General features: G+C 40.2%; 1 protein-coding gene across 1 annotated transcript; it reads right to left on the bottom strand.

Annotated features, from left to right (window-relative positions):
• Positions 1–1,317: 1,317 nt before the first annotated feature.
• Positions 1,318–11,609, bottom strand: NSUN4 (NOP2/Sun RNA methyltransferase 4). The gene is made up of 6 exons (XM_063297876.1): positions 11,443–11,609; positions 9,802–10,193; positions 7,798–7,952; positions 5,511–5,665; positions 3,719–3,843; positions 1,318–2,168 (listed from the first exon to the last, which is right to left on the bottom strand). The coding sequence occupies exons 1-6, from the start codon at positions 11,557–11,559 to the stop codon at positions 1,892–1,894; spliced, it is 1,221 nt and encodes a 406-aa protein (XP_063153946.1). The 5' UTR covers positions 11,560–11,609; the 3' UTR covers positions 1,318–1,891.
• Positions 11,610–11,835: the final 226 nt, after the last annotated feature.

Genomic DNA, 11,835 nt, shown 5'->3' with positions numbered 1-11,835 from the left:
TTTTTGGGAGCATTGGGGGATGTGAATGTAGCACCAGTATTCATCTCCTTAAGCCAAAAAGATATTTTCCCAGGCACACGTGGCTGACAGCTATCATGCAATCCCAGTTTTTTTAAAAAAAATGTTTAGGAAGTGGCAGACAAATGCTATATTTGACCCCCACATGCTCAGTAGCACGTTTCTACTTTTGAATCTGAAGACCTGCACAGCCCTAGTAATTAGCAATACAGCAGGGCACCTTCAAGGAGCTGTATGAGGATTTATTCATCAAGAAGCAAAACTCCTAAATAAACCATGATCAGCTTCTGTAAGTTAAACTAGTATCCCTTCCAGTTAATCTTCCTGAATCCAATGGGTCGTACTTTTGAATCAGTATACATAAAATAATCAATAAAGTGCTTTAACAGATGCTAAAACTTTAACAAAATGGTTTTAAAAAGACTGCATCTTAGTGATAGAGAGCTTTCATGTTCAATCCTCAATATATCCAGGTACAGCTGGAAAAATTATCTGAAACCTTGAAGAGTTCTCAGTGCTGACCATAGATAGCAAACTGTGACCTGATTTATACATTTTGCTAAGTCATGATTTCCTTTAATCACTCTTTATGGTGCATAAACCAGGGCAAAAGAAAGCAGCTTTTTATATTCCCTTGGAATATACAAAATACATGTCTTGTTAGATATTGTTATTCAGAAGCTAATCTAGGATTTTTCAGCAAAGCATCTTCCATAAGATGCTAGACTCACTATACAAGAAGCCAAGACATCCTGATTAACAATAACCGTGTCAGCACAGATGCTTATTATTTATCTTACATTCTCAGATATGAAACATTGTATCTGCTTCATGGAAGAGACATGTACTGTAATGGCAACCACAAACCACACAATCACACCACAGTGAACTAGACATTTGTTGGAAAGGCTCTGGAAACAGTATCCTTTTAAAAAATTATCCAGTTGGCCTCTGCTTGCTGATGTCTGATTTTTAGTAAAGGAAATTGATGACTACCTTATTTGGGCTGCAAAATCCCACCAAACAGTAGATGGCAGCACAGAGATACAAAAAACTCGTAACCAAATATGATAGCCCTAAAATAGGCCCATCTCAAATTCAAATGATTAGCCCTGAAAAGCAATAATTAGTTTAATGAATGGATATTTAGAAAAGGACAGTGTACTTGGCCTTGATTATAGTAACAATAGGCGCATCACTGGAAGACCGGAGGGCCAGGTTGGGGACCTTCTGGAGAATGTGCTGACACCAACTTGATGGCACATAATCAATCAATCAATCAATCAATCAAACAATCAATCACCTTTGCAATATTTAATGCTTTTCATATCATGTTCAACACTTATGAGGGCCATTTTAAATGTTAGATAGATCATACTATAGTTAATGAAAACCTGATTACCCAGATAGATGACACACATGGCAGAAATGTCTCTGATACAACCATTCCCAGCCTGGCAACCTCCAGAGGCACTGGGGTCACAACTCCCCAAATTCCCAGACAGGATACCATATGAAGATTTCTGAAAGCTGAAGCCCTTACACATCTGGATACTCTCCGTCTGGATATTCTCTACATATATGGTATAACCCAAGATTGTGATGCAAGCACACAAGTATTTATGTATTTAGATGTATGTAAATGCAACTTATTGGAAGCATGTAAATGGAATTCCTATCTTGTTGGGCTGCTTATGCAGAGAAGTATTTCCTTGCAAAGTTCAGGAACTGAATGACATGTAAAGGGCCCAAAGATGTAACCTATAAAACAAAGTATCCATGGCTTTTTGTAAATGCCATTGCACCTATTAAAAATATGTTTAATAACATGTGGGAAATCTTTTTCTTCCTTTTATACCATTCTTTCTCCATTCTAATTCATTCTATGCAATTTGCAAAAATACATGGGTCCAAAGTTAGCTGTGAGGTGGGGCAGGATAAGTTCTCCAAGTCTACAATTTGGATAGAAAGAAAATGTGTTCTGGAACAGCTTCCGAAAATGGCTCAAGTCCTCCACTCTCACACTGATGCTGTACTGGATGTTTAGTAACTCCACCGCTCTCTCAACCACATACTCGTTTTGGAGTTCAGACAAAGAACATGTTGAATATACCACCTCTCCTCCTGGCTTAGCAGCAAGGACTCCAGCTCTGGAAAAGAATAGGAAAGAAATTATTTGGGGGGATGACTCCAAACTGCATTGAGCCACTTATTCAGCAGAATGATACACATATATGCCAGTGCAAGAGGGCACATGGAATCCTTAACCCAGACTGTATTCTGGGGCCCAAACATACACAGAGTCAATTCTCCTTCCTCTGCCTTGTTAATATTGAGTCACTGAAATACTGGGTCCCCAAATATAAGGCTTATGGGCAGACCCAGACACCTCCCAAGGAAATCTATCTGCCACACTTGCCTTTTTTGTTTTGTTACTAGGCACACCAGCATTCAGCCACTTTGTGAATGGGAGGCCGCTGCGTACTTATGCCAGTCCAACCTCATTTTCTCAAAACTCCAAATCTGGCCACCAGCCAAAGAGAGTGAGGATTCTTGCCAGCAGTATTATTTTCCCTCAGCTCCTCCCATCACATAATGAAATAGGATAATTTGAATGTGATGGAATTTTACAAGGATTCCTAGTTCAGGAGTGGAAAACTCCTGGGTAACAATATAAGAATATTAATGTAGTTGAAAGTGCAGATTCTTAATAGGTAATAGCTTATTTTAGTGTTTGATCATTCCATTACTTCAAGCTCTTTGTCACCCAACAGACAACAATTCATCAGGATTGTCCACTACCTATGATTTTTTGAAGCATGGGATCTTCTCCAATGACCCTGCCTTCACATTATATGTCTAAAATATTTAAGTTGTAGCTTCATTATTAGTTGTTCTGATCAGTAGTCTGGCTTTACTTTATCTAGTACTGGTTCTTCTTGCCAATTAAGGTATTCCCAACAATCTTCTCCAGCACAATTCAAAAGTATTGATTTTTCTTTCTTCTGCATTTCTGATAGTTCAACTTTCACAGCCAAGTTACAGTTGGGAAGACCATAGCCTTGACAACATATACCATGGCTGGAGGTATGGTGTCTCTATATTTAATATATATCCAGATTTCCCATAGTATTTCTCGCAAGTTAGCAGATGTCTTTTTTTTCCTCATGGTTACAGAGACGATCTCTGTGGATTTTTGACCCTAGGAAGGTAACGTGCATTACTACTTCTCTGCCTATTGGCAGTAGGTTGACACTAGCAGTTGACATAATTTTAGGTTGTTGGGTTTTTTTAAACACTGAGCATCAGACTGGCTTTTCTACTCCCATCTTTCATCTTCAACAAGAGATTTCTTAAGTCTTCCTCACTTTCAACCACCAATGTAGTATCATCGGCATATCTGGGGTTATTTATATTTATTCCAGTAATTTTAATTCTGACTTCTGTTTCTTCCATGCAACTCTGGAGGCAATTCACTGGTTTCTGGAAGTAAATCCTCTGAACGTAAGCTGTTTGAGGTATCTTGGAACAGGAACACCACAAATTGCTTCCAGTTGGTAGGATGTACTTCTGGAAACTGCAGAACCATCTTTGGAATGGCATGGTCCAAGGTAAGAGATGAACAGAACATTTTGGAGCTATCTGGAACATTCTTTTCCTGAATCATTGATAGACAACACAGAAAGTCAAGACTACTCACATAAGCAATTGCAGCTGGAGCATCGGCAACATCTGACGTTCCCCTTTCCTTGCATATGTAAATATATTGTTATCTTCTTCCAAGACTGACTGTCGATCATTTGTGCATGGCGCATCAACAAGTACCTAAATGGAACAGACCACAAATATTCCCTCTGGTAAAATTCTCCATAATTTCCTTACATTAAATACACATTTGGGTTTGATTCTTAATTCTATTTCCCTGTACAATGGAAAGCCAAGCAAAGTTTTAAAGCTGCTTTTCCACCACCACCAAAAAATTGGTTAATTCTTTTTCTTCCTTTGTTTTAGAAATCGAAAAGCCAGGTTGTTAGGGTGTTTTGAGGATATGGCAGGATTAGTAACCATCTCTTGCAGTTCTAGTCACAGCATGGTGCAGTGGCTACTGTGCTGGACTAGGACTGGGAAACCCAGGTTCAAATCTCTAATCTGCCTTGAAGTTTTCTGGATAACTTTGGAACAATAATTTTTTCTCAGTGTAACCTACTTGACATAAGGGGATAAAATGACAAAAGAAATTATGTATGAGCTCCTTACAAAGCAAGTGGGAAACAAATTAAATAGTAAATAAATGAACTGGATGACAACCAATACTTGGAAGCATTATTTATTTGACAGTATTTCGAACCTGTCTCAATCCTGTTTTGCTGAACAGCAAAACCCAAATCTAAACAAGATAAATAAATCAATACAATAAGACAATAGATCGTCAAAAAACACAATAATGAAAACTACAACAATCATAAAAAACCTGTACTGACACCCCCAATCAGCTGAGGTCAAAGGTTCACTGAGAAAGGATACTGTTGACGCAAGGAGGCTAGGGACTGCATATACCACCACGGGGAGAGTGTTTCATAAAGTGTGGACTACTACTGAGAAGGCCTACTGTCTTGTCCACATACCGTTACTTCACAAGGAGAAGGGACTCTAAGCAGACATTCTCTAGATGACCAGATCAAGCAAGCAGGTTCTATTCTGGCAAAGCACTGCTTGAGCTAACCCAGTGTGGTGCCATGTGGGGCTTTAAAGATAATGGCCAGTACAGCAGACTCCCAGTTAACTGCCACCCATGGGGATTGGTAGATGCCAGATAAATGTAGTTTCTGGTGCTTGAGAGTTACTATTAAATTTTATTTAAAAGTATTATTTATTCATTTTTTTTTGCCGGTTGCTTGAGAGTGAGTGCCAGTTAACTGGGAGTCTACTGTATTATTTATTCATTTTTTTTGTGCCAGTTGCTTGAGAGGGCTGGTTGCTTGAGTTCCGGTTAACTGAGAGTCTACTGTACTTGAATTCAGCCCAGAAGCTGACTGGTAACCAATGCAGTGAATTTAAAATAGGTATTACTTTGAGCTCGTGGGATTGGCCTCTGGCTGCTGCGTTTTGTACCAACTGCAGCTTTTGAATGTTTTACAATAGTTCAACACAGTAGTGATCAAGACATGAGTGACTGACCGCAGGGCACAGATAATCAAGGACAGATGATCAAAGATTTTATTACAGCATTATTAAATGGATATTAACTGTTAATTTCAAGAAAAAAGACTCCAAAAAACATGCTGTACAGGTCTTGGCTAGAAACTTACTGCCACTACAGGGAGAATTCTAAATGTGCAGATGGTTTCTAGTAAAAAGGGGCAAGGACTATTCTGTACAAGAAATGAAAAAATATCTAAAAGATTCTGTTTGGCAAATGGAATCCCAGATCCTGGTCTACTAAGAGATAGGGGTGTCTCAATTCCAATTGCAAGCGTTACAATGGTACTTACCTTATCATAAGTATCTGTTTCTGTATTACACCAGTTTCTTCCATCCCAAGAGGTAACCCGCACTATATTATGGATCTCTTTGGGAAGATAGCTGCAGAGGACATTACGTAGCCGGCCAGTGCGAGAAACAGAGAGATCGTTGGCTGCCAGCTCACCTGTTTCAAGAAGAACAGAAGCTTAAACCAAGGGCAGCATAGCTCAGACTCTTCCAAACACAGATATAAATGTACAAAGAAACGATGGCTATCTTGCTATGTGATATGTGCAATCTCTCCCAAGTATCTTTCTTTATGAAGGTTTATCTGGTGACGTCAAAGGACAATTCAGAAACAGATGGAAACTGAGACACCCTTATCTTAGCAAACCAGGATCTGGGATTCCATTTGCCAAACAGATCTTTTAGATATTTTTTCATTTCTTGTACAGAATAGTCCTTGCCCCTTTACTAGTATCCATTTGCATCTCTAGAATTCTCCCTGTAGTGGCAATAAGTTTCCAGCCAAGACCTGTACAGCATGTTTTGGAGTCTTTATTCTTGAAATTAACAATTAATATCCATTTAATAATGCTGTAATAAAATCCTTGATCATCTATCCTTGATCATCTGTGCCCTGCAGTCAGTAAGTCATGTAGATCATAGATCATTCTGTTTCACCCTTTCCTCAGTTATTCACATGTACATGTAGCTATCTTGTCTATCAAGCCAATGTCTCATATTCAGAGGAAAGTGAAGAATTGCCCTTTGACTTGTCACCAGATATACCCTCATAAAAAAAGAATCTAGTTGAACATTATGCCCCTTTGGCTGAGGAGATGATTGCCATTCTCTGACTGAGAATGCGAAACTTGAAAGCCCTAGTGGACTCTAGGTTGCCCCTGGACCTTGAGTAAGTTCACACATCAGGCTATACCAGTTTATGATTCAGCTTTGCATGATGTGTGACCACAGCCATGATACAGTGTATGGATCTATCAATCAAGAATCACGTATGTGAGATGGGCTGCTACATAAATTCAGCAAACAAACAAATCAACAAATGCACCACAAATAAAAGCATTTTTGCATGGCCAGCAGCCATAGCGGGCAGGAGTACTAGTGGTGGTGGTGGGTGTCGTAGACTTTTAAGCCTTATTTTTATTAATTTAAGGGCTTATTTTTATTATTCAAATACTTTTAGTGTTCCAATTTCAGAACATCACCATTTTTCAGCAGCTATGTCAGAACTGGCTCTAGAGTTGCAAAAAAATGGAGTTTTGGGTAGGAGGAAAAGGGATTTCATGTAGCCTTGGTACCTTAGATTTCCCACACCCCTACCATAAAGAAGCTTGTCTGAATGACACAACGTAACTTTTTAATAAATGTGCAGAAACCTAAGTGGTGCAATGTGTTATGTGACAGTACCCTTTATTATAATTTTGATATGAGAAACCAAAGAAGGAAGAGAACAAGGAGCAGTTGTTCACTAGCTTTCTCAACTCTGGAACTATAAGAAACTTACAGAGTGATGCTTGATATGCTTTCAAATAATTCATGAACATAGTGCTTGCCTCTCAGAAAATTGCCAAAACCAAAAGGAAAAAGTTTTACATGTATAGGAATAGAGGAAGGTATCTTATATTGAGTCAAAACAACTTACCTATTACCGTGTTCTCTACATTGCATGGTAGCAGTGTTTGCAGGCAGGTTTCTTTGCCAGCTCTACCTGAAAGTGGTAGGGATAAAACCTGGGACTTTTCTCATGCAAAGCATGTTTTCTACCCCTGAGCTCTGTGGCCCTTCTCCAAAGAGAAGGCACATGAGCATCTTCTCCTCCAGCATCTTTCACTGGAATGAGAGCCTACAAATGGCAGAAAACAAGGCTGTAGCACTCCATTTATAAAAGTGAAAGTCAGCTTTCTTTGTGTTGTGCGGGAGGCTATCACTTTTCAGTGAATATACTCAGAATGTGTTGTGATATTCCCAACTCTATATTCTGAATGAGAAGCATCTTTTACAAGAATATAGCAAATTTAAAAAATAATTGTCCTCAGATCAATTAGCAGACACTTTATCCATTTATTCCACCATTTTTCAAACTTTGCAACTTTAAGGTGTGTGGACTTAAACTCTCAGAATTCCCCAGCCAGCATTCCCCAGCCAGCTGGCATCTTAAAGTTGCCAAGTTTGAAAAACACTGATTTATTCCACCTAAAACTCCAGAAGAACAGTTTCATCAACTTACCTGTCTATACTACAAATGAAGTATCTAAACTTGGAAAAGCAACATTGGTAAAGCATGTTACTTACGACAACACCCAGTCTGTAAAAGTGCCAGCATCTTCCCCCCTGGTGCTGCACAAAGGTCAAGGACTATGTTTCCAGGCTGTACATTGAGAGCCAAAACAGGTAAAACTGAGGCAGCATCCAGGAGATAGTAACCAAGAATTCCTACAATGTCTGGCCTACAAGTCAAGGAAATACATTAGGTGAAATATACAAGGATTGCAGATACATACTTAACACCCCAAATAGTTGAATATCCTTGTTTACAGTGATTTCTGCTTATACACATTACTACTTCTGAAGGTTTGTAATGCATATGCTATGCTTTATTTACAAAAGTCCCAGGTAAATGTTGGAGACCTGCTGTTGCTGATAGATGGACCAGAATGTAAGGCAGCTTCCAGTGTAATTTGCCTTTTTAGCAGTAATCCAATATTTAAAGAATTTAAGGTATATATAGCTTCTATGCAATCGTATCTTGAAAAATGGTTTTCAACTGCCTTTTTGTAATTCATATTTAACTTTTTTTCTGCTTGATTTTATACAGAAACAAGCATAATGCAAGGCCCTCCAAGTCAGCTTCCATCATATCTGATTACTGTCTATACTATTTGGGGCAGAGGAGAATTGTTTTTGCCCAGAAAGCCACAAGTGTGGCTTGGTTTTAAAGACTGTATATGCATCTCAACTACTGCTAATACAATACAGGTAGTCTTCACTTAATGACCATTTGTTCAGCGACCATTCAAAATTACAACAGCACTGAAAAAAATGGCCTTACGACCTGTGTCCAAAATTATGACTGTTGCAGCACCCCCACAGTCACATGATCAAAATTTGGGTGCTTGGCAGCCTGTCCGCATTTACGACTGTGGCGGTGTTTCAACTCCCCCCACCCCCCCATCTCCCCCCACCCCATCTCTGCCCTTTTGGAAGCCCTGCAACCTGCCTTGGGGCTCTGAGAATATAGCATAAGGTGAGAAGATAGCATTCTGAAGGGAGCCACATGGAAGAAATAATTGCTGGAGAAGCGGGGTCCAAAAAGGACTCACAAAGGCAGGCAGCTGCTTCTGCTTTTCCTGAGGGGGCTGAGTTAAAAAGGCAAACGCTAGGTGCCAGGCACTGGGAGAGGAAGCAGTTGGGTGAAGGAATGCGGGCTGGGGAGGCTGGAGCTTGCTATTGGCGGCCTCGCACCTGCATGGCTAGGACAGGATGGGACAGGACACCTCACGCTGCACGGTGCAAGGCAGGGTGCAGGGCTTCCAAAAGGGCAAAGATGGGGGGGAGATAGGCGGGGGGTAAATAGGCAGGGGGAGTTGAGGGCAGTGTTCGGGGCTGGGAGGAACCAAGCCCGGAATGGCTTGGATGGGGGTGGGTGCTCAGGCTAACAGAGGGTAAAATTCACTTAACGATGGCAAGGTGAATTGCCAGGATTGCCATCACTAAGCAATGCCATCTCGCTTTAGTGACAGAAATTCAGGGCTTAATTACCGTCATTAAGTGAAGACTACCTATGCTTTAGAAGATTTAGTATATCAAAGTTTTGATTTTACAGACTGCAATTATACTATAATGAGTGTTGTATTTTGATTATGTTGTCAACTGCCTTGGTCAGGCCTTGAAAAATGGCACATACATGCTAAAATAAACATATGATCTATAAGTTGAGGATTGTGCATTTTTGATGGTGCAGCCAAGAACGAATACATTAAAAAAACACAAGATGTTTTTGTTCTTTTGTCTTCTGAGATGAAAGATCTGCAATCTATTTATTTTACTAAATTAAAAAAACTTTCTGAAGCAAAAAAGCAAGCTTAAGAACAGCAAATGGATATTAGCTTCTCACTTTTAACTTTGTATATTTTTATGATAGTTTTTATGACCTTTTATTTGTAAGCAGCCCAGAGTCACTTATTAGTGAGATGGGTGGTATATAAATTTGATACAGATATAAAGAGATATAAAAATAGATATAGATATTTCTGGAAAAAATTTTAAGCATTCTAAAAATCAAAATCAACTTCATACTTGGCTTGATGAAAACGGCTGATGTCTCCTTTGGGGAATGTGTAACATTTGATGTTAGGACTGACAGAAGGAAAATGCTGTGCTTGAGTCTCTGAAAGTTCTGTCTGAATTTGCGGGGATGAAGTTGGCACACAGTCATCTTCTTCATTGGTAGAATCTAGTTCCTCAATTACTTTTTGAGATTCTTGGATGAAATCTACTGTATTCAGGTCTTCCAGACCCCGGATGACCTGCTGGGCATCAGAGAAATTGTTGACTAGGGCCCCATATTTCTGCATTGACAGGAGACTGATGCGGATTGAGGGCCAGAGGTTGCCAAACTGGTCTCCGTAGTTCATGTCAAAGATCTGGAGAGCCACTCTGGTATTATTCGTCTGAGGAGCAGTGGCTGCCTATACAAGAGTAGAAAGATCATCCAATGAAAAGATTTTAAAGATGTCACTGATAATGAAGAAGCAATGTTTTCATAACTGGGATTCCCTACTGAGTGAGTTCTCCCTCACACACATACACTAGACATAATATTTCAGCATGGCAATGCCCCACATGGTTGAAAAATGTGAATGAATACTGGAATCATGAAACTAGGCCCACACCACTTTTTATTTGTAAGCCACCCTGAGTCACTTTTATAGTGAGATGGGCAGTGTATAAATTTAAAAATAAATAAATGTTCTACTCAGTTTGGACCAAAAAACCCCAAATTATCAACTCTCCAATTCTCAACTCTCCTCTTTCTGTGAAAGAAGATATCCTAGAAGTTGTCTTCTTCAACAAGAAAGGCTATATTCAAGAATCATATTCAGTCTCCTGAATTAAACTATGTGTTAAATAAGCATGCTTTATTTTCAACAATTGTTGAAATTATTACATTATATTCCACATATCTAAATCAAAACACAGTGAAATCCTCTCCCCTACCCCAAGATACACACCTCCTTTAACAAAGAGCACCAATAAAAGAATCCAAATTTAGACTGTTGATAAAGGGCTACAATCTGAAATTAAACCCCACAGACCTCAGTAGATCAAAATAAAATGGCACAGGGTAGTGCTGTAACAGTTGATAACTCAATAATAAATTTCCTTGGAACTTACTTCCAAATAGTCACGCAGGAGACTAAGCTTAAGTATGTACATTTGTTTAGACACAAATAGAACACAATAAGCAGTGTAATCTGATGCAAGGCTACTCAATCATCTTACTATAATTTCAATCTGTTTAAGACCATCCCCTTCATTTGGAAAGGCAGGAGTTTCCCTTAAAATCGCCAGGAGGGCATGATCCGACACCTTAAGAAGGGGAAAGATTGAGACTAGCCTTCAATTTAGTACAGTCTTTCTCAAACCCATGCTGGCTGAGGAATTCTGGGTGTTGAAGTCCACACATCTTAAAGTGCCACGTTTGAGAAACACTGGTCTAGTACGACCGGTGAAGGGTTAGCTCTGATGAAGAGAGGAAAGAAAGGATGGAAAGCGCGTCAGGGAAGTCCGAGGAGGGGCGAGAAATCAGGTCGAGGTGGTGCCGAGTAGCCACGAAGGGCTGCAATGTGGCTGTGCTCTTGCTAGCGTACTGGCACGTTGATGAGACAGCAAACACAGGTGCATGGGTCGCGCCCCGCTTCCCTCCTTCTCACCCACCCATTTCTTCTTGTAATGACGATGCCGACAAGGCGCCGAGGCGAAAAATGAAGGCGAGGCTTTCCGCAGATACTGTAGGAATAACCGCTTCCCATTCGCCGGGTATGCAGCCGCCATGCTTAATTGTGGTATTATGGGCCCCGCGTACGGCGGCCCGCCCACCAACTCCTCCTCCTCGAAGAGCCACACCGTTTTAAGCTCCCCCGGCTGAAGTTGACGAGCAAAATTGTTCCGTCACACGTAGGAATAGCTACATAACCGCAAACCGAGCGGCTTCACTGGGAAAGTTCAAGTGTCGAGTGTTTTATGTCCTTGGCAATACTATATCAGTGGGGAAGCCCAGAAAAGTACACATCCGCCTTCCAGGTAGCTTCTTTACTCTGGCCGGTGAAT

The sequence above is a fragment of the Candoia aspera genome, chromosome 3 (genome assembly GCF_035149785.1).
Source record: "Candoia aspera isolate rCanAsp1 chromosome 3, rCanAsp1.hap2, whole genome shotgun sequence".
Lineage (NCBI taxonomy): Eukaryota > Metazoa > Chordata > Lepidosauria > Squamata > Boidae > Candoia > Candoia aspera.
Note: the sequence above shows the minus strand (reverse complement) of the source record. Positions and strands in the feature narration are given on the sequence as shown.

What these genes read in the sequence shown, in the direction of transcription:
- NSUN4 (XM_063297876.1), bottom strand. Translation starts at nt 11,559, where the DNA reads ATGGCGGCTGCATACCCGGCGAATGGGAAGCGGTTATTCCTACAGTAT. An exon ending in AGCCGTTTTCATCAAGCCAA is followed by an intron (nt 7,953 to 9,801) that starts GTATGAAGTTGA and finishes CTTGACTTGTAG; the next exon opens with GCCAGACATTGTAGGAATTC. An exon ending in AAACAGATACTTATGATAAG is followed by an intron (nt 3,844 to 5,510) that starts GTAAGTACCATT and finishes TGTTCCATTTAG; the next exon opens with GTACTTGTTGATGCGCCATG.